The sequence below is a fragment of the Oryctolagus cuniculus genome, chromosome 13 (assembly GCF_964237555.1).
Source record: "Oryctolagus cuniculus chromosome 13, mOryCun1.1, whole genome shotgun sequence".
NCBI classification, from domain to species: Eukaryota; Metazoa; Chordata; class Mammalia; order Lagomorpha; family Leporidae; genus Oryctolagus; species Oryctolagus cuniculus.
The window spans coordinates 96,585,459-96,608,710 of record NC_091444.1 but is presented as its reverse complement, the minus strand read 5'-3'; the positions used below and the strand labels follow the sequence as shown (position 1 = coordinate 96,608,710).

Sequence of the window (23,252 nt, the reverse complement as noted above, 5' to 3'; positions counted from 1 at the left end):
GCAGAGGCAGAGAGAGACGTCTTCAATCCACTGGTTCATTCCCCAAATGGCCACAACAGCTAGAGCTGAGCTGATTTGAAGCCAGGAGACAGGCGCTTCTTCTGAGTCTCCCATGCAGGTTCAGGGTCCCAAGCACTTGGGCCATCTTCTACTGCTTTCCCAGGCCATAGCAGAGAGCTGGATTGGAAGTGGAGTAGCCAAGACTCAATCTGGCACCCAAATGGGATGCTGGCACAGCAGGCATCAACTTTACCTGCTTTGCCACAGAGCCAGGCCTGGAAACAATCTTAAAATTAGAGAAAAGTTCCAAATTCTAGTATAATTTCTGAACCTGAAACATTTGAGAATAAACTGTTGAGGACATTAAATGATCACCACTGATTACTTTCAGGTTTCTTTTCTACAAGTGAAAACCTTGCGTATACCTATGATACAACCTTCCTAATCAGAAAGTTACCACTCATACATTCTATCATTCAATCCTTAGATTCTTTTCAAGTGTTGCTACTTAACTATGGGTGCTTTTTATGACCAAAGAATCCCATTCAAATTCAGTGTGTTGGCATAGTGTTTCAGTTTGGAATATGAATATTTGAGAGGCACAGAGAAATATCTGGTTAAATTAGCATTTGGGAGTATTTGGACAAGGCAAAGTAATCAAATTAATCAGTTGAAAATAAAGCTTTGATTTTTGAATGAAACTGAACTGAGTTGCAAGATGCGATGTTGTAACACCAGGCAGAATTTCCTAGTGGGCAAAAGAAACTTCAAGAGTTGGCCAGGGTTGGGGCTTTGCATGTGTGTTTTCTCCACCTGTCTCATAGTAGCAGGTTGGGAAAGTTCAGCAGCTCCAGTAAATTCAGTTTTGGGGCTCCTTTCTACTGCACGCTGTCTCTACTGCAGCAGACCTTTTACAAGAAAAGATTGAAAAGCCTTCTCTCCTGAAATTCCTGTCTTTCTCATTTCTCTAAAAAGTATTTATATGAGTTCCTTATGTGTGTTTTATCATTTGTGGTCATAACATATGAGACACCATTCCTTTTTATCCTTTTTTTAAAAAAATTTAAGGTGAAAAAATTTCACATATTTTGTGTATACAGATTTAAGAGCGTGGTAATAGTACCCACCCAATCCTCTGTCCTGCCCATGTTCCCACTCTCCCACTTTTTTCTTTCTGAATTTTCCTTTAATGTTTACAGTGATCTACTTTCAGTTTATTTTATATTCGTTAGGTTAGCCTTACACTAAGTAAATAATTCAACACATAGAAGAAATAAGCAGTATTCATCAAAGGTACAATCATTGAATCAACGAATTTCCAAATGTCAATTTTACTCATATACTTACATTTATGATACCCTATTAGTTACCACAGATTAGGGAACACAGGGTATTTATCTTTTTGGGACTGCCTTATTTCACTAAATGTAATGTTTTCCAGTTACATCCATTTTATAGCATAAGATGGGATTTCATAATTTTTTATACCTGAGTAGTATTCCACATTATATAAATATACCACAGTTTCTTTATCCCGTCATCAGGTGATAGACATCTGGGTTGATTCCATATCTTATCTAGTGTGAATTGAGGTGTAATAAACATGGGTGTACAGATAACTCTTTCACAAGCTGAGTTCATTTTGTTTGGGTAAATTCCCAGGAGTGAGATTGCTGGAGCATATGGTAGATCTATTTTCAGGACTCTGAGGCATCTCTGTAATGTTCTCTAGTGGCTATAGTCATTTATACTAACACCAATAGTGGATTAGGGTACCCTTTTCACCATATACTCACCAGCATTTAATGTTTGTTGATTTCTGTATGATAGCCATTCTAAGTAGGGTGAAGTGAAACCTCAATGTGGCTTTGATTTGCATTTCCGTGATAGCTATTTTATATGTGTCTGTTGGCCATTTGAGTTTCCTCTTCTGAAAAATGCCTCTTCAGGCCCTTCACCCTTTTCTTAACTGGATTGTTTGTTTTATTGTGATTGAGATTCTTGAGCTCTTCATAGATTATGGATGTTAATCCTTTATCAGTTTCAGAGTTTGCAAATATTTTCTTCCCTTCTGTTGGTTTCCTCTTCACTTTGTTGGCTGTTCCCTTTGCAGTGCAAAACCTTAGATTAAAGTAATCAAATTTGTCTATTTTTTTGATTTCCTGTGCTTCCTGGGTCTTTTCCACATCAGTGTCTTGCAGTTTCCCCAGTATTCTTCTCTAGTAATTTGTAGTTCTCAGGTCATGGATTTAGATCTTTGATCCACTTTGAATTGACTGTTATAAAAGTTGTAAGGTAAGGGTTTGTTTCACATTCCACATGTGGAGATCCAATTTTCCCAGCACCACTTGTTGAAGAGACTGCCTGTACTTTCTTCAGGTATTGATTCTAGCTCCTTTGTCAAAGATTAGTTGGATGTAGATGTGTGGATTGTTTTCCAAAATTTCTATTCTGTTCCATTGGCCTACATGATTATTTTTGTGCCAGTACACAGCTGTTTTGATTACAATTGCCCCGTAGTATGTCTTGAAATCTGGTGTTGTGATTCCACTGGGTTTGTCTTTGTTGCTTAAGATTTCTTTAGCTTTTGGGATCTCTTGTGTTTCCATATGAATTTTAGCATTTTATTTCTAGATCTGAGAAGAATGTCATTGGCATTTTGATTGGGATTGCATGAATCTGCAAATTGCTTTTGGTAGTATCGACATTTTGATGATGTTGATTATACCAAACCATGAACGTGGATGATTTTTTCCCATTTTTAAGGTCTTCTTCTATTTCCTTTTTAATGTTTTGTAATTTTCATCAAAGAGCTCTTTGGTTAAATTTATTCCAAGGTATTTTTTTTTTGTAGTTTTGTGAATGGGATTGACCTTACAAGTTTTTTTTTTCTCAGCCATGGCATTTTCTAGTATTCATAGGCTATTGATTTTTCTGTGTTAATATTATATCCTCCAATGTTTCCAAGCTATCTTATGAATGTCAGTAGTGTCTTAGTGGAATATTTTGGTTCCCCTGTAGATTTCCGTCATCTGCAAACAAGGATAATTTGAGTTTGTCCTTTCGAGTTGATTCCTTTGATTTCTATTTTTGCCTATTCATTCTGCCAGAAACTTCAACTGTATTGAATAGCATTGGTGAAAGCAGGCACTCTTGTCTGGTTCAAGACTTTAGTGGAAAAAGCTCCAACTTTTCCCCATTCAATATGTAGCTTGCTCTGGGTTTGTCATAAATTGCCTTGATTTTGTTGAGAACCGTTCCTTCTATATACAATGTGCTTAAGGTTTTTATTATGAAAGGATGTTGTATTTTATCTAATCCTTTCTCTGCACCTATTGAGATCAACACATGGTTATTATTCTTCAGTTTGTTAATGTGATGTAACACATTTATTGATTTGTATTTGTTGAACCATCCCTGCATACCTCAGATAAATCCCACTGGTTCAGGTGGATGATGTTTCTGTTGTGTTGTTGGATTTGATTAGCTAGTATTTTGTTGAGGATTTTTGAATTAATGTTCGTCAGTGATATTTGTCTCTACTCCCGTTTGTTGTGTCGTCTTCTGGTTTTGGAATTAAGGTGATGTTGACCTCATAAATAGTTTGGGAGTATTCCCACCCTTTGAAATGCTTTGAATAACTTGAGAATAATTGGAATTAGTTGTTTTTTAAAAATTTGATAGAATTCACATATGAAGCCATACATTCATTGGCTTTTCTTTTTTGAAAGATCTTTACTACTGATTCAATATCCATCTTGGTTATTAGTCCATTTAGTTTTTCTGTGTCTTCATGACTCCATTTTGTTATTATTTGTTTCAATTTTACATATTTCTTCTCTACTTTTAATTATTTCTTTCCTCCTACTAATTTTAGTTTGGTTTGTTGTTGTTTTTCTAGGTCCTTGAGATGTACTGATAGCTCATTTATTTAATGCTTTTCCAGTTTCTTGATATAGCCACTAACTGCTGTAAACTTCTGACTTAACACTGTCTTTGCTGTTACATGTTTTGATATGGTTTACTGACATACTCATTCATTTTCAGTGACTGTTTAATTTCTTTTTTGATTTGTTATGTGATCCACTGTTCAACAAGGAGTGTTTTATTCAGTCTGCATGTGTTTGCATATTTTCAAGAAATCCTTATTGTGTTCAGGAAAGAGGCATGATATGGTTTCATTTTTTAATTTGCTGAGATTTGCTTTATGGCTTATCATATGATCTCTCCTAGAGAGAATTATATGTACTGATGAAAACAGTGTGTATTCTGCAACTGTGGGATGACAGGTTCTGTAGCTATCAGTTAGGTCCATCTGATCCACAGTGTAGATTAGTTCTGTTATCTCTTTGTTGGTTTTCTGTCTGGTGATCTGTGCATTTATGAAAGTGGGTAGTTGAATTGCCCTGATAGTAATAGTCTACATCAGCCTTTATATCAGTTCACATTTGTATTAGCCGGGTGCCCTGGAAGTTTAGTGCATATATATATATATATATATATATATATATCTTCCTGTTGAATTCACCCCTTAATCATTATTCAGTACCCTTCTTTGTCTCTTTTAAGAGTTTTTGTGTTAAAGTCTATTTTGTCTGATACTAGTATACACACACCTGTTAGATTTTGCTTTCTGTTAGCATGGAGTATCTTTTTCCATCCTTTAACTTTCATTTTGTGTGTATCTTTTTTTAAAAGATTTATTTATTCACTTGAAAGTCAGAGTTACACACACACGGGGGCGGGGGGCTTCCATCCGATGAGTCCCTCCCCAATTGGCCACAACAGCTGGAGCTGTGCCAATCTGAAGCCAAGGGCCAGGAGCTTTCTTCCAGGTCTCCCTCATAGGTGCAAGGGTCCAAGGACTTAGGCCATCTTCCACTTCTTTCCCAGGCCACAGCAGAGAGCTGGATTGAAAGTGGAGCAGCTGGGTTTTGAACCAGTGCCCATATGGGATGCCGGCGCTTCAGGCCAGGGTGTTAATTCACTGCACCACAGCACCAGCCCCATGTATATCTTTTTTTTTTTAACAAAAAGATTCATTTATTTATGTGAAAGGCAGAATTATAGAGAGGTAGAGGCAGAGAGAGATAGAGAGGTCTTCTATCCTCTGGTTCACTTCCCAGATGACTGCAATGCCCAGAGATGAGCCCAACCAAAGCTAAGAGCCAGGAGATTCTTCTGGGTCTCCAATGCACTTTTAGGGGCCCAAGGACTTGGGTTGTCTTCTACTGCTTTCCCAGGCCATAGCAGAGAGCTGAATTTGAAGTGGAGGAGCCAGGACTCCAACCAGTACCCATATTGGATGCCAGCACTACAGACGGTGGTTTTACCTGCTATTAAACAATGCCAGCCCCTTGTGTGTATCTGTGATGTCTGGTCTTGTTTTTTAATCCATTCAACTAATCTGTACTTGTTAATTGGAGAATGGACCATTTACATTCAAGGTTACTATAAAGAAGTAACGACTTGGCCCTTCCATTTTCCCATAAGTATTCATATTATTTGCTTTGGATTTCCTAGGAGATTTTCTGCCTTCACATTCATTGATACTTAATGATAACTAGCTGTGTTTCTGTATGTGGCATATCTTTAAGCATCACTTATAAGGCTGGACAAGTGGTGACAAACTTGCAATTTCTGTTTGTTAAGGAAGGTTTTTATTTCAACTTAATTCACAAATGAGAACTTTGCAAAGTACTATGTTCTGGGCTGACAGGTTTTTTTTTTTTTTTTTTTGTCTTAAGATTTGGACTATCTTTCCAGTCTCCCCTAACCTGTAACCTTTCTGGTAAGAAATCAGCTGTGAGTCGACTGGAAATCCTCTGAAAATGATCTGGCATTTCCCTCGTGCACATTTTAGAATCTTTTCTTTGTTTTACTTTTGAAAGTTTGCAGTGTGTCATGATGAAGTTCTGTTCTTTTTTATCTTTCTCTCTCTTTGTTTTATTTAAGTTATACAAGTTTCATATATATTTAATATATACAGATTTAGGATCATAGTGGGACACCATGCCCATCTGCTCTCCCACCCACATTCCAACCTTTCGTCCACCTCCCTCTTAGATTCCCTGATCATGTCTATTAGGATTTCTATGTGATCCTTATACTGGGATGTCCCTTTCTTTGTCCAAATTAGGGAAGTTTTCTGTTATTATTTCACTGAATTTGCCTTCTCATTCATTCTCTTTCCACACATTCAGGAACTCCTACGACCTGTATGTCGATTAGTTTGATAGTATCCCATAAATCTTGACCGCTTTTTAATTTATCTAATTTATTCTTTTTTTTGGTCTGATATTTTCTGTGATTTTTCATCTAGCTCAGATATTCTTCCTTCTGCTTCACTAAGTCTGTTATTAATAGTTTCCTCTGTATTTTTTATTTGAAATGTTGAACACTTCATTTCTAATATTTTAATTTAATTTCCCTTTAAAATCTCAATCTCATGGGAAAATTTTCCATCCATATCATGTATGGATTTTGTTTACTCATGAATTTGCTTCTTATTGCTTCTGAATAATCTTATGATCATTCTTTTGAATTCCATTTCAGGCATTTCCTCAATCTCTTGGTCCTCACATTCTCATATTGAAGTGTTGTTACGTTCCATTTGGTGGAGTCATGTTATCTTTGTTATTCTTGTTTCTTGAATTTATGCCTAAGTTTTCATGCATTTGTGGAATTACTTGTTGGTTTTCTCCTCTGGTACATTGTATGTGTGAATTATGCCTCTGTGGCTTAATGTAATGTCTGCTATTTCAATGAAAACCCAGAAGCATGTGCTTGGTGTGGCCAGGGAGTTCTACTCAGTGCTCAGGGTGAAGTGAGAATCCAGGGTGACACCCACGTTGGGTGTGGTAGATCTCCACTGATGCAATGACAGCCTCACCTCCTGTCATCCAAAGTGATCAACGCTCAGGGTTAGCCCCCAGTGTATACAACCCTCATCCATTGTGGCACATGACCCACACAAAAGATATGTGCAGTCCTCACTGTGACCAGGGGACCCTTTGCAATGAACTACCTCAGGTGATCAGGGAGCTCTGATGTGAGACACAGGGATTGCTCAGAGAATCAGCTATACCTCACACCATATCATGCAGTCACCGAATTCACACAATCACAGCACTCAAGGTCCTCATAACCACAGGGTTCAGCCTTGGAGCTTGCACCTTCCACAGAGAGTGCGGATGCAAGAAGTTCGCAGAGCCAGCTATTTGTGGGTGCTTTATCTTGGCAGTTTGGGCCCCAGAGCTTGTGATATATTGAGAGGATAGAAGTACCTCACAATCCTGTGTGGATGTCCAGCACCTTGTTAAACCCTCAGCAAGACTCAAGTCAGTGGGGCAACACAGTATTTTCTCTCTGCTAAAATCCCCTTGTTACAGGCACACACAAGAACCACCACAGCCTCTGCTGTGTCAAAATGGTGCTTTCTCATGGACATCACTGTGGTTTAGTCGCTTAAATCAATCTGCAGGGCTCATATCTGATAATCAGCTCCAATTCAAATCCTAGCTAGTCCACTTCTGACGCAGCTCCCTGCTAATGCTCTGGGAAAGCAGTAGAGGACGGCCTAAGTGCTTGGGCCCTTGCCCCTATATTGGAGACCCAGAGGAAGCTCTGGACTCTCAGCTTTGGCTTGGTCCAATCCTGGCCATTCTCACCATTGGAAGTGAAACAGCAGATGGAAGATCTCTCTCTCTCTCTCTCTCTCTCTCTCTGTCTCTCCCTCCGTGGCTTTCAAATAAATACATCTGTTTTTAAAAATGGTATCTTCTCTCCATCAGCTGCTGGGTGTCTTTGTTGGGAGATGAGAAAGAAACCTGCTTCTTTGGCTGGATTAAGTGGCTACCCTCTCCCCTGCTCACTCTCCAGGCTGGAATCACAGAAGTGTGGTCTGAAAGGCTCTCCCTCTGACAATATCACAAGTGGCATGGGCTGCCACAGAATGCTCTTACCTCACACCCCAAAGCTGTCATCTCCTCTAGCTCCTAGCTGTGGGTATCGTGTGTGGTGTCCATGCTTGTTGCTACCCACCCGCGGCTTCCACATTGCTTCATAGCCTCTTCCTTCTGTAGCATGTCCACCACAAACTTCCCTCCAGCTCTCCCCGGGAATGCACTTCCTCTGTTTGTCTTCTACTATTTTCCCTTGATCAAAAATAGCACATCTTTCCCCTATTCATCCATCTTGGAATATCCCCCATGACACACCATTCCATTTGCTAAATTAGTTGGAGAAATTGATTTTACCAGAAAGATTCAGAAGTAATGGAGCATTATATTCTAGTGAAAAGTTTAGACATAGAATCCTTAAACTTCAGAGAGTCAGTGAGGTTGCAACTCATATCCATAGCCAGAGACAGAATTAGAGGGCTACAAGTCCTAGCATTTCTGTGGCCTGTTTAACTTTGGTTGTTTGATTTAGCAACCTGTGCCTGGGCAAGAGAGGAAAACACCCAATATATTTACCTCACCCTAGTTAAAACTATATTTGTCTGCTTTGTCTCTAATTACTGAAATATGTTCTCTTACACAGGCATGGTATTTTTCTGAATGATTTGTTATCATATTTTTATACTTCTTTCCCCTCAAGGTCTCCAAAAAATGACCTAGTTGATAACAGTGTCTCTTGTGTTCAGCTTATTGTCTGATTTGAAAGGAGTGAGGAGCTTTGTCAAAGGTGTCAACGATGGCCAGCAGGGGGCACCAGAACATCCACCTGTGCAAATCCTGCTCTACTGTATGGACCACATCACTTTTCCAAAAGTCAAGATCTCAGATAGCCAGCTTGAGTGGAGGTTACAGCCAAATAGAATGGCTTGCTCCCGAAGATTTGTGAGTTCCATATTTTCTTCATGAAATCATCTAAAGTCTAGCGGACTTGTTGGCATTTTTGTCGTTCATGTCCCAAGCATGTCCCCCTGCTGACAATATCAGTTTTGAGAAAGAAGGGTCCAGGAAAGAAAAAGGCCAAGTAGATAACCCTGAATTTCCTAAAGCTGCTTTCACAGTCACTTTCTGGTTTTTTGGTAAGATTTATTTGTTTATTCAAAAGGCAGAGTTACCTAGAGAAAGGAAGAAAGATATTCCATCTGCTGATTTACTCTTCAAATGGTCACAATGGCCAGGGCTGGGCCAGGCTGAAGCCAGGAGCTTCATCTGGGTATCCTACATATGTGAAGGGGCCTAAGTACTTAGGCCATCCTCTGCTGCTGTCCCTGGTAGATTATCAGGTTGTTGGAGCACAAGTGGAGCACCAGGTTTGAACCATTATCCATGTAGGATTTTGATTTGCAGATGGGGTCTTAACCTGCTATACCACAACACCAATCCCCACTGTTAATTGACTGAGTGAGAATTGGCAAGATTGTTAATGTCACTGCAGTTCTCGGTGTGAGTGTGTGCAGGTATTTTATTCAAGACCCAAGTAGTGTTGATACTAAGAGATCCGTCATTTTGCCCTGTCATGTCTGGTTTGCTTTAGTAATAACCTCTCATTCTTTAATCAATTTTACTAAACAAGATATTGCATAAAATAGAGGATGGAGAGAGAGAAAGGGGGCATGGAGAAACCTGCTTGGTGATGAAACTGGTATTCTCCTGTAGCTTTGTGTGGAATGGGAACTTCAGCACAAAGTCACATAAACACAGGCAGGGAGGTGAATGGGCAATTAATTGTCAGCTGCACTACTTGTTTTCATGGCTTAGAAACTCATGCCATGGGGCTCACTGGGTTGCAGTCAGTTAAGAAGCCATTTGCGATGCCGGGATTCTGTATCAGAGTGCTTGTTTGAGTCCTCACTATCTCTCTTCTCATTGAGTTTCCTGCTAATGTGCTTGGGTAAGCAGCAGAAGGCGGCACAAATCCTGGGACCCCTACCACCCATGTGGGACACACAGATGGAGATCCTGGCTTCTGGTTTGGGTCTGACTCAGCCCTGGTTATAAGCTGTTTGGGCAGTGTACCAGCGGATGGAAGAACCTCCCTCTCCCTCTTTTCTCCCTCTCCCTTTCCTTGTCTCACCTTTCTCTGTCATTCTGCCTTTTAAATGAATAAATAAATCTGAAAAAGACCCTCATGCCTTGCTTAGTGAAAATGACAGATAGCTGACCTTTTTCTGTCACTGGTAAATGTTCTGTGGCCCTTTATGGAACCTATGCATTTTATAGCTTCTCTAAGTCTCTCCTTTGCAACTGGCCTGTACCTTGATGGATTTTATGTATGGGCACCTAGCTGAATGTCCAACAAATATACCCTTCAATGCATGCTATATGATCCCCATATGGACACAGATGTATGCCACAGCAAAATGGTCCACCCTTGGGATCAGTGCTTTGAAGAGATGCTGTGGCAGGAGGCAGACTCCTGGCTGTTTGGGAAGGCCCTTCTTGTCATGGCTGTCTGGATAAGCTCTTAAGATCAAGGACCCTTGGCCACCACAGATACTTCTCAAGGGTAAAGAGGATCAAGGGCAGGACTTTCTAATGTGGCAGGGCCAGGGAAGCAGCCTGGTTGGATCTAGTGGGATTTTGGATGTATTATGAAGAAATGGTGTGGATTCAGTCTTCTATAAGGCTCTTGAGATAAGATTCTCCACATGCCAATATCTGGAGAAATAGGGAGTAGATACCTGTTAGTTGCTATTTGACTGGAGCATAGAATACTCTAACCAAATAGATACCTAATGCAGCTATATGTTTTAAGGGATCTTAGCAAGGTACTCTATGTATATGCACACTGAGTCTTATGGAGCCATCCTGTGACCTTGCAAACTCATCCATACTGAAGACTGCTTTAACACTGACTAGAGTTTCCAGGCTGAGGCTCCCAGATTCCTTTTGCCCAGGCTTACATCCTCCTTCTATAATGCTAGCTCTTACTGTTCCAAAGGGAAGTAATAAGGTGGCTTCCCTGGGCCTTTGATTCCATGTTGGTCTGTATTCATGTGCCACCATAACAAAGTAGTACCAGAGATGGTAGCTTAAAAACAGAAACTGATTTTGCCTAGAAGTCCAAGATCAAGGTTTTAGCAGGGCTAGTTACTTCTGAGGGCTCTTGGAAAAAGGCCTGCACCAGGCCTCTCTCCTTGTCCTACAGTTGGCCATCTCCCTGTGTCTCCACACTGGCTTCCTACTCTGCAAATCTCTGAATGCAAACCTCATTCTTTAATAAGAACACTCATGTTACAATTGTGCTCACCTTAACTTATAAATAATTGCATTTGCAATGACTCTGTTTTCAATTACAGTGACATTCAGAGGCCTGGATGGTTAGGACATCAACATATGAATTTGCTGCTGGGCACAACTCAACCAGTGATGTTCCATGAAAGAAACTACCGAAAAGGAAAAAGACCAAAGCAAGATTTCTAAGTGGTGGGATTTAGAAAGAAGGGAAGAGATGTACCTTAGGACATTAGCTACAAGCTTGTAAGTTCTCTCTCTCTCTCTCTCACACACAAGGCTCTACCCCCAAGTCACACTGTTATACACCCCGGTGGGAAGTAGGCTAAAAGAGGGAGCCACTCGCTAGCTGGTGGTTTAAATATGACTCTGTTATAGGTGAGGATGCTCCCTGACCCCACTTATTTCTTAGAAAACAAGAATGTGCAGGCTAATCCTCCGCCTAGCGGCGCCGGCACACCGGGTTCTAGTCCCGGTCAGGGCGCCGGATTCTGTCCCGGTTGCCCCTCTTCCAGGCCAGCCCTCTGCTGTGGCCAGGGAGTGCAGTGGAGGATGGCCCAGGTGCTTGGGCCCTGCACCCCATGGGAGACCAGGAAAAGCACCTGGCTCCTGGCTCCTGCCATCGGATCAGCGCGGTGCGCCAGCCGCAGCGCGCCGGCTGTGGCGGCCATTGGAGGGTGAACCAACGGCAAAGGAAGACCTTTCTCTCTGTCTCTCTCTCACTGTCCACTCTGCCTGTAAAAAAAAAAAAAAAAAAAGAAAACAAGAATGTGAGCGTCATTCATCAAGCAAATATAGATAGGAGGCTGCTACATACCAAGTCCTTCTCCATCAAATATGCTGCCCTAATGGAACTTGCTTTCTAGTGGCAGAAGCCAGAAATAAGCAATAAACATAATAAACAAATGATAGATTCGTAAGTACAAAAAGAAGAGAGTGTATGGATTGTGCAGTTGTAGTTGGAGAAAGACCAACCTGAGGGGGTCAGATGTGAGCAAAAACTTGAAGGTGAGAGGGAGTTGGTCTTGGCCGGGGCATGGGAGGAGCCTTTGCCAGCTGCAACAGAGAGCAGCAGCTTCAGAAGGCCTCTGTGGCTAGAGGGAAGTGAGCAAGGAGGGGAGGTGCAGGAAAGGAGGTCAAAATGTGATGGGAGAAGGGTCACGTCGATCATTGTGGACTTGGCTTTAGCTGGGTGTGTTGGAGCAGGGTTTTGAGCTAAGCAGCAACATGTTGTGTGACATGCTTGCGAAGGCTCACCTTGGGTGGTCTGGAGGACAGACTCCAGATGGTGAGGGTGAAAGCAAGAAAACAGTGGAGAGGCGGTTACAGCATTGCAGAGGAGTGGTGCCATGGTTTGGTGCCAAATGGCAGCAGTGGAGGTGGTTCTTTGCTTGAACTGGTCATCCTTACCACAGTTTCTTACTCCCAAGGCATTGAACCAAAATTGCCTGAGTGCATCCTCCTTCATGAATGCTTTGTTCTGGCCCTCAACCAAGATCTGACTCATACTATCTAAAGTGAGTTACTGTGGTTTTCCCTTCTAGTCACTGCTGAAGAGCCATCTGTCCATTCCAAAGTTGAAGTTGTACCAGGGGTAGCATTCTTTTTACAATATTGCAGGAGTACTTAAGGGAATCCCATTTCATTCCTAACCTAAGATGAGGCAGTTGTAAGCTCCTGGGTTAACTCAATAATACTGTATTTTTGCTGTTATCAACCATTTTGTCACATAAAACTTTCTTGTAGGCACTATTCCTAATGCATGGCTCCTGAGCTATGGACAAGAAAGTTTCCATTGTGCACACGTGTGTTGTTGTAGCAGTGCTTGGTCTCCGCATTGTGTGAGATGTTTTGTTGGAACATCAAAAATTAGTCTTCTCACACCTATGCCAGTTCTATGATTCAGACTTCTAGTTCCTTTAATATGAGACTGGGCCAGCGCCACAGCTCACTAGGCTAATCCTCCGCCTTGCGGCGCCAGCACACCGGGTTCTAGTCCCATTCGGGGCGCCGGATTCTGTCCCGGTTGCCCCTCTTCCAGGCCAGCCCTCTGCTGTGGCCAGGGAGTGCAGTGGAGGATGGCCCAAGTGCTTGGGCCCTGCACCCCATGGGAGACCAGGAGAAGCAACTGGCTCCTGCCATCAGATCAGCGCGGTGCGCCGGCCGCAGCGCGCTGGCCGGCCATTGGAGAGTGAACCAACGGCAAAGGAAGACCTTTCTCTCTGTCTCTCTCTCTCACTGTCCACTCTGCTGTCCACTCTGCCTGTCAAAAAAAAAAAAAAGAGTATGAGACTGGAGGGATTGCATGCTCTGTAAGATTCTAGCAGATGTTTATGTAGCATTGTGTGCCTGTATGCACTCAGGATTATTGTACATATTCAAATACTTCCTATAGGGGAAGGATGGGAACACGAGACAAGTTGATGTTCCCAGTTTAAAAATCTAGTGGTAGAGCTTGGAGATTTTTTAAAAAGCTATTTATTTATTTGAAAGAGTTATGGTGAGAGAGAGACACAGAGATATTCCATTGGTGGTTCACACCCCAAATGGCCAAAATGCCTGGGGTTGGGACAGGCTGAATCTAGGAGCCAGAAGCTCTGTACAGGTCTCTCAACTTTTGTGGAAGGGGCCCAAGCACTTGGGCCATCTTCCACTGCTTTTCTCAGGGCATTAGCGTGGAGCTGGATTGGAAGTTTTAGGAGCCCGGACACAAACCAGTGCCTATATGGAATGTTGGCATCAGATTTGGTGGCTTTACCCACTACACCAAAATGCTGGCACTGAGTTTGAAGAATTCTTGGGAGATCATGGTCCTGCTGGATTCTGGTAGTTATTGGAGGATTATTCTCACATGAGTTCACATTCTTGCTGCTTGGAAGCTGAGGTCTGAGGACATGGTGTGGACAGGGCTGGGACCTTCTGAGGCCTTGCACCTCCACAGGTACATACTGGCTCTCACTGTGTCTCCACCTGCTCATCCCCTGTGTGTGTCTGTGTCAGAATGTCCTCTGCTTCTGGGACAGAAGCCACACCGCCTTAGGAATCACCCACGGCCTCACGTTGAGTGTCTCCAAGTGCAGTCACCTTCCGGGGTACTGGGGATTAGGAGACATGTCTCAGGGAGTGACAGTATGTGACTCTTGCTGTTTTATGGCTCAGATCATCCCACGTTGGCCTAGGCTTCCTCTGCATCAGCTCTGGTGCCCCTCCTCAGGCCCCCTTCAACTGTGGGCATTTTCTCTCTGGTCCCAGGCTGTTCCTGTCCCTTCTCTAGCCCTAACATCATCATTTCCCCAAAGAATCCTCACTGCTTCCATTGGATGGTGGGAGCTGCCTCCCTTGGGGCAAGTCTGTGATCTGGGGGTGCTGGCATCTGTGAGGGAGCAGAGGAGCGGGGCTTGAATTTTTTCTTCCCAAAGAAACCTTTTATTTAATGAATACAAATTTTGTAAGTACAACTTCAGGAATATTATGATTCTTACCCTCATACTTACTCTCCCACTCCCAACCCTCCTCTTCCTCCCTCTCCCATTCCCAGTCCCATTCTCAGTTAAGAAAAAAAGCCAATAAACTATTCCTTGAATATGGCACAGGGGGCTGGCACTGTGGTGTAGCAGGTAAAACCACCACCTGCAGTTCCAGCATCCCCTATGGGTGCCAGTTCGAGTCCCAGCTGTTCCACTTCTGATCCAGCTCTCTGCTATGGCCTGGGAAAGCAGCAGAAGATGGTTTGGGTCCTTGGGTCCTTGCTTCCACGTGGGAGACCCAGAGGAAGCTCCTGGCTTAGGACTGGCACAGCTCTAGCCATTGTGGCCAATTGGGAAGTGAACCAGCAGATGGAAGACCTCGCTCTCTCTCTCTCTCTCTCCAGACTCTCCCTCTCCTTCTCTCTCTCTGTAACTCTGACTTTTAAGTAAATAAATAAGTCTTTTAAAAAAAGTGACACAGTATTAGAACCAAATTCTCAATATAAAAATCACAAGCAATTTGACCTTTGCCCCTAATATTGCTGTTCATTATCATAAACTATATGGATGGAAAGTAGCATTTCATTCACCTTTTAAATTAAATTCTTTTTCTCACCAGAGGCACTAAATACTGTTTTCTATGTCCATGGATCACTTGTATACCTACAAACACATACATATCCCAATTTAAAATTAAGTTCAGTGTTTTACTGTTTTGCACTGGCCCCAGAAGCCAGTGGAGTGGCAGCACCAGGTCGAGGCTGCCCCCTGCCTGTCACCTCCCTGCAACCATGTGCCTGAGCCCAGGGGATAGGGGCACATGTGGCCCATGGGTCGAGCCTCACCAGGGCCCAAGCCACCTGGAGACACAGCCCACTATCTCCTGAGCCCAGGGGAAAGCTGTGGGGCTGCCCTGCTGGGAGGGGGCGGCTGTGCTCCCTGGGGGGCGCCCTCCTTCCCACTTCCTGGCCCTCCTGCTGCCTAGTTCTGCTGAGTCCAGGCCGCAGGAGAAAGTGGTGCAAGAAGCACTGCCCGGCGTTGGGGCGTCCTCCATGGCCCGGAGGATGGAGTCTTGGCCAACCAGGAGTGAGAGCAAGGGCCGCCTCGGAGGGGGAGGGGCTTCTGGGCGGAGTCTGGAGGAAGAGGAAGGAATGTCCGGGAGCGGAAGGGGCGGGGCTTAGCCTGGTGCACATGCGCGGCAGTTGTTGGGCGACAGTTACTGTGAGCCGAGAGGTTGAAAACCGCGAAGCTCCTCCGTTGCATGGTGGCTAGACTGCCACATTTCTTCCTATTTTGCTGCAGAGGTGGCTGAAAGCCCCTGACAGCCTTGCTTATGGAGAAATTTTTCTCCTGGTCTGTTAGCAAGCTTGCGAGAAAGCGCGCTCGGACGGTTACGGAGTTCGAGAAAAAGCGCTTGAAGATGCGGCCGCATTTTGGATACCGCCTGCTCTACTGGGAGCTCGGTGCCATTCACAGAGCTGCCAGCGCGGGCAATGTGGCCGCAGTGGAGAAAATGCTGATTTGCAGAAGAAGCGGTGTAGATGACGTGGACCACAAGAGCAGGTACTGGAGGGTGGGCAGCAGGGCCCAGTGCGGGAAGCCCTCGCCCCAGGCTCCCCTGCTTGCTTCCCTGGACACCAGTCCATGTTTATGTACACAAGTCCAGATCCACGTTGTGATACACATGATCAAAAAGATAACAAGAAAATTTCCATAATCTCTCAACCCCTGGGTTAAAGTCTGAGTAAACCCAATACCCGTTTGATGTCAGTTCACACCTGCGTGTACATGGGATTGTAGAAGGAAACCTTGGCATGAGAGAACTCATGTTTACCAAAAAGTGAGCTTTAATTTTATCAGTCTTACATGCGCCAAACAAAAATATCAAAGTTTAAAAATTTCGAGTTACACATTCTACTTGTCATTTACTGCTCTGCTAACACTCATTTGTAATGTAGCAAATAATGAGGTGCTGTTTTTGATGTAAACGTGCTGTTTTTAGAAATTAATCAGGTTTCTGACAGTTGAAAGGGCAAATGCATTGGAAATCCAAAAACATAATATGAAACAAAGATTTAGAACTTGATACTGGTAACATTTAATATTCATAAGAAAACACGGTTTACTTATGCATGAAATACTTCTTAACGGAGGAAAACTAGATTTTTATAACACAAAGCTACATTTCTGGTAGAGTTAAAAGTTGTAAATAAACAATGTGAGAAAAATTTCAGAAGAAAACAAAAAATGTGAAGCAATAAATTTTTTAGTGGCCAAAGACTTGATGAAGACTGAAGTCGAAAGCAAACATCCTGGGGTGAACAGTTCAGCACAGTGGGTGAAGTCACTGCTTTTGGATGCTGGTGTCTCATAGCTGAGTACAGGTTGGAGTCCTGCCCACTTTGCTCCTGATCTGACCCCATAGCTTTTGCCAGGCCTGTCCTTGGCTGTTGTGGGCATTTGGGGAGTGAATCAGTTAACGGCAGCTCTTTGTACCTTTCCTCCTCTCTCTTTCACTCTGCCTTTTAAATAAGCAGTTTTTAAGGAATTACTCTGAATATTTGCTTAGGAAATAAAATAAAACTTCCTGTGTATCTGGATGAAAATAACAAAACAAAACAATATATCTTCAAAACATTTTTACAACAAGTATATTTCAGGTGAAAAAAATGGATCTTCATTTTACAGAAATCTGTGCAAAGCAGGAAAACAACACTGAACTTAATTTTAAATTTGGATATGTATGTGTTGTAGGTATACAAGTGATCCATGGACATAGAAAACAGTATTTAGTGTCTCTGGTGAGAAAAAGAATTTAATTTGAAAGATGAATGAATGCTACTTTCCATCCATATAGTTTATGATAATGAATAGCAATTTTAGGGGCAAAGGTCAAATTGCTTGTGACTTTTTATATTGAGAATTTGGTTCTAAGTACTATGTCACTTTTTTTAAAGACTTATTTATTTACTTGAAAGAGTTAGAGAGAGGAGAGGGAGAGGGGGAGGGAGGGAGGTAGGGAGAGAGAGAGAGGTTTTCCATCTGCTGGTTCACTTCCCAATTGGCCACAATGGCTAGAGCTGTGCCAGTCCTAAAGCAGGAGCCAGGAGCTTCCTCTGGGTCTCCCACGTGGAAGCAGGGACCAACGAACCCAAACCATCTTCTGCTGCTTTCCCAGGCCATAGCAGAGAGCTGGATCATAAGTACAGCTGGGACTCGAACTGGCACCCATAGGGGATGCTGGAACTGCAGGTGGTGGTTTTACCTGCTACACCACAGTGCCAGCCCCCTGTGTCATATTTGAAAAATGCATATGCCCTCCACCCTTCAATTTCATTCTATTTATTTATTTATTTTTTTGACAGGCAGAGTGGACAGTGAGAGAGAGAGAGACAGAGAGAAAGGTCTTCCTTTGCCGTTGGTTCACCCTCCAATGGCCGCCGCGGCCGGCGCGCTGCGGCCGGCGCACCGCGCTGATCCGATGGCAGGAGCCAGGAGCCAGGTGCTTTTCCTGGTCTCCCATGGGGTGCAGGGCCCAAGCACCTGGGCCATCCTCCACTGCACTGCCTGGCCACAGCAGAGGGCTGGCCTGGAAGAGGGGCAACCGGGACAGGATCCGGCGCCCCGACCGGGACTAGAACCCGGTGTGCCGGCGCCGCTAGGCGGAGGATTAGCCTAGTGAGCCGCGGCGCCAGCCCAATTTCATTCTTTTAAAATAACTTTCAGAAGTAGGCATGCCATTTGTTTCTCTTATTAGCGCTTAAAATGGGCATATGTTAAAAAGAACCTACATAATGGACCTATAAATTATGGCGCATTGATAGATTGCTTTGATAGGTGACCATTAAAGGTGGAGTGTCCCACAGATGCATGTGGAAATACAAATATGTAGGCAGTCTGTATAACAAGTGAGAAAAGTGTTTGTTTATACATACACACAAATTGTGGACTGTGTTAGCCAACAAAATGTGATTAAAATTGTTACTTATAGGTATTTGAATTCTTGTGAAATTTTCTTTATCTTGTCATTTCCAGAATGATTGGATGTAGACACTCTAGTTAAATTTTTAATATTATTGAGATTAAAGAATTACTTTGTTTTTAAACATGTTTGTAATGTTAGCTGTCTCTTCCAAACTATAGAACTTTCAGAAACTAATATTTAATGCCAATCATATGGCTGGAGTTGCCATAAATGTGTTTTTATAAGCTATTTTGCACTTATTGTTAGGCACCATGGATTGTGTGATCAATAGGTATCAATGAGCCATTTTTTCTGTTTTATAAAAACGCTTTATATAAAGATAACACACTTCATGTATTTCATATATACAATGTGAAGAACATAATGGTACTTCCCACCCTATCCTCCCTCCTTGCCTGAATCCCACCCTCTCTCCTACTTTCTTATTTTTCTTTTAATTTTTACAATGACCAAGTTTCACTTTACTTTGTAATCACAAGCTTAACCTTCCACTAAATAAAGAATTCAATAAGTAGTAAGTGGAAAAACAATGTTTTCTCAGGAGTATAGATAAGGGCTATATGCAATCAAATCTGAAAATGTCGATTTCACTCATCTGCGTATTTTGTACTCTGTATGTTAGTTACCACAAATCCAGGAAAATGTTTTAGTTGCTTGTTGGGACTGGTGTATTTCCCTAAGCTTAATGATCTCCAATTGCAAATTGTTGTGAAAGACAGGGTTTCATTTTTTATGGTTAAATAGTATTCCATCATGGTTACATAGCACACATTATGCGGTCATCAGTTTATGTACATCTGGGTTGATTCCATATCTTAGCTATTGTGAGTTGAGCTACTATAAACATTGGGTTACAGATAACTCTTACATATGCTTACTTTACTTCCTTTGGGTAAATTCTCTGGAGTGGAATAGCTGGGTCATATCGCAGACCTATTTTTAAATTTTTTTTCCTACTCTCTTCCATAATAGTTATGCTAATTTACGTTCCCATCAACAGTGTATTCGGGTACCTTTTCCCCACACTCTCATGAGCATTTTTTATGTTTTTTGATTTTTGGATGAACACAATTCTAACTAGGGTGAGTGTGGAATTCATTGGCATTTCCCTGATGCCTAGTGATCCTGAGCATTTTTTCATGTGTTTGTTGTCCATTTGTATTTCATGCTTTGAAAAATGTCTGTTAAATCTTCTGCCCACTTCTTAACTGTATTTTCTGTTTTGTTGTTGTTGAGTTTCTTGAACTTCGTGTGTATTTTGGATGTTATTCCTTTATCCAATGTATAGTTTGCAGTGTTTTCTCCCACTCTGTTGATTGCCTCTTTACTTTGTTGAGTGTTTTCTTCACTGTGGAGAAGCTTCTTATCTTGATTTAACTCCATTTGTCTTTTTTTGCCTTTATTCCCTGTGCTTCTGATGTCTAATCCAAGAAGTCCCTGACTATGCCAATGAATTATGGTGTTTCCCCTATGCTTTTTTCTAATCATTGTATGGTTCTGAGTCCTAGGTTTAGATCCCTGAACCATTGAGTTTTTTTTTTTGTGAAAGCTAAAAAGTATGGATCTTGTTTCCTACTTCCGCATGCAGAGATCGAATTTCCGCAGCACCAGTTGATGAAGAGACTGTCCTTTCCCCAGGGAGTGATTGTAGCACATTTGTCAAAGATCAGTTGATGGTAGATGCATAGATGAATTTCTAAGATCTCTAATCTCTTCCATTGGTCCAAATGTCTATATCACTTTATTCCAAAACCAGGATAAAAAGTTAACAACCAAGAAAGACAGCTATAGACCAGTGTCACTGATTAACACAGATAAAAATCCTTAACAAATTCTAGCTAATGGAATCCAACAACACATCTAATAAAATCCTTCACCCAGATGAAATGGGATTTATCCCTGATGTACACAGACATTTTGACATATACAGATTAATAAATCTGCTACATCAGCTTAAGAAATCAAAGAACAAAACCATAGAACCATTGAATTATCTCAATAGATGCTAAGTTTTTAAATGCTGCCAATTACAGTGGGAAAAGTAATGAATTATGATAAGCAGCACTTCAATGTGAGAAATGATAAAGTGAGAGGCATTGAGCATATTCAGAGTCAGTGAATTATAATATTTTCTCTAATGCTTCAAGGATATATGGAAAGTCAGGATAATTATATTATCTTACTCAATTAAAGTGCTGTTTTTAAGTCGTGGTATTAGTATAAGCAGCACTTCAATGTGAGAAATGATAAAGTGAGAGGCATTGAGCATATTCAGAGTCAGTGAATTATAATATTTTCTCTAATGCTTCAAGGATATATGGAAAGTCAGGATAATTATATTATCTTACTCAATTAAAATGCTGTTTTTAAGTCGTGGTATTAGTAATGACTGCGTCTGACAATTACTGAGCTGTTAGTTGTGTCAGCAACCGTTCTAAATATTTTACATAGATTTTCATTGAAGCATCACAATGGTAAACTGAGACAACTACTCTTTTTCTCCCCATTCTTTTAATCAGGAAATTGAGATACTCAAAGTCCTAGTCATAACTTAAAATAGGATTTAACCAAGCTGTGGTTAATGTAATGATCATGTTATTTTTCTTTAATAGGCTTCTCTTTCATTAGTTTAGTGACAAGAAGAGATGATAAAGTTCTTTGTTCATCAGAAAAGTATTTGTTTTGAGGGCAGGGGAATATGCTATTTTATTCTTACGATTACATGAGAAATGGCCTGTTTTGTGATTGTGCAATCTAATTTCCTATAGGACCGCTCTGCACTGGGCCTGTGCAAAAGGCCACCAAGACGTGGTAGCTTTCCTCATAAGCCAAAGATGTCTACTTGATCCGCAAGATAAAAGGGCTGCAACACCGCTGATAAAGGTATTTAGTGCTCGACCATTCCAGTATAGGAAGGGCTTGGTTTATATACTTAGAATAAAAATGAATTTATCTTATTTATATATGACTAACTGGTGAAACCATTGGGATGGGGAGTTTTTCTTTGAATTTCTAGAAGTTACAATTTATGATTGGTGTATTACTGGCAGGCTGTACAGTGTCCCGCTGAGAACTGTGCTACACTCTTACTGGATCATGGGGCTGATCCAAATATTGAGGATGAAATTGGCAACACTGCTCTCCACTATGTGGCCTACGGAGAAAATATAAGAATGGCCGAAAAGCTGCTTTCCAGCAATGCAGATATCGAAAAGAAAAATAAGGTATGGATCATCTAACTTAATGTATAGAAGCAGTTTCTCATATTTGGGAGTACCAGCTGCATCGAATGAAGATATTTTATGAAAACTGTCCCAGATTTAAGTTTAAATATTGATACCATTGCAGAAATACTGGAAAGGACAGACCGAGAGGCATTTATGGCCAGTATTTATGAAAGCACTGAATTTGTTAAAGGTCAGACATATTTTCAAGGATATTTTCCCAGTTACTTTTTTCTAAGCGGTGCAAAAACAGGAGAAGTCCAATTTTGTCTTGACAAAGGCTTTTGCTTAAAACTCAAGAAGAAAGCATGTTGTAGTAAACAGAAATATGGCTGTTGCTGTCCATTTCCTAAATAAGTTTATTTATATAAAAGTTACCTTAGAGTGTCAAGGGTTAACTGGGAAACTTTGCAAGAGAAAAGGATAGAAGAATGAAACATTTGTAAATTAGGTAATTGAGGGAAAATACGGAGATGGGATTTTTGATTTGTTTTTGTTGAGTTTTGTGTAGACCAAGTATTCTTTGATTGAAAGTATAATAACTTGTACTTTCATTAATATCATTAATAAGTTGTAAGTTTGCTTTGGGGAACCATATTTGGAGTGACTAGGTGGTGATGAATGTAGAAAACAAGAGGGAAGAACAAATGATTGACATTTTATTATGGTAGGAAGAGCTGCTGAGGAAAAGTGTCTAAACTCAGCTCTCAAATAGAGAATGTCTTTGTGGGAAAGTAGAAGAAAAGGATCCTACAAATAAATCTAAGTTGGACTTTGAGTTTACTGTTAGTTGATTTATTCCTACTCAAGAAAAATGAAATGGGATGTTCAGTGTGTGTGTCTCTTACTCATTCCTCGTTTTGGTCAAGTCTCCAAATGATGTGTGTGAGAGGAGACATGGAAGTGGTGGTTGTCTGCTGCACCAGTTCTCGGCTGGAGTTGTATATCAGAATGACCTGGAAAAACTTACAAGTCTAGTTAGTCTCTCCAAGAGTATTTTATTTCAGTAAATCTTACTACGTCTTTACATGTATACTTAAAAACCTATCTCTGAGAGTCTGACAAAACCCTTGTTAAGAACCACCAAACTGTTAATTGTAATGTGTAAGTTCTTAGGTCTCAAAAACTATTAAGAATCTTGAGAAGAGTTAGAGTTTGATGGATGCTACATTCGAACAATACTAACCTCTGATTTTATCTGTCTTTCTTTTCCTTTGTAGTTATAAATTCAAAGAGATAATACTAATAATTCTCAGCCTACAGAATAACACTTACGGATAGTTTTACAAAGAAATGTATATTGCAAGCAGGGCTTTATGGTTAGAATTATAGCAAATTATGAACCTTTTTCCTCATTGAAGCTTTATGATACACAATCAAATCT

The 23,252-nt window shown here is 41.4% G+C and overlaps 1 protein-coding gene across 50 annotated transcripts in view; it reads left to right on the top strand.

Annotated features, from left to right (window-relative positions):
* Positions 1-23,252, top strand: part of LOC127483472 (ankyrin repeat domain-containing protein 26) — a 225,911-nt gene that overhangs the window by 65,026 nt on the left and 137,633 nt on the right. For 9 of the 50 annotated variants that reach the window (XM_070055977.1, XM_070055976.1, XM_070055971.1 and 6 more), the window contains 4 exons: positions 8,602-8,843; positions 11,258-11,438; positions 21,413-21,527; positions 21,695-21,868. In XM_070055977.1, the coding sequence (XP_069912078.1) occupies positions 11,335-11,438; positions 21,413-21,527; positions 21,695-21,868 (393 nt within the window). In that variant the 5' untranslated portion in view covers positions 8,602-8,843; positions 11,258-11,334. Of the gene's footprint in view, positions 1-8,601; positions 8,844-11,257; positions 11,439-12,647; positions 12,710-12,730; positions 16,223-21,412; positions 21,528-21,694; positions 21,869-23,252 lie in introns of those variants that run through there. The other 41 variants (XM_070055989.1, XM_070055988.1, XM_070055992.1 and 38 more) reach the window with 15 other exon arrangements.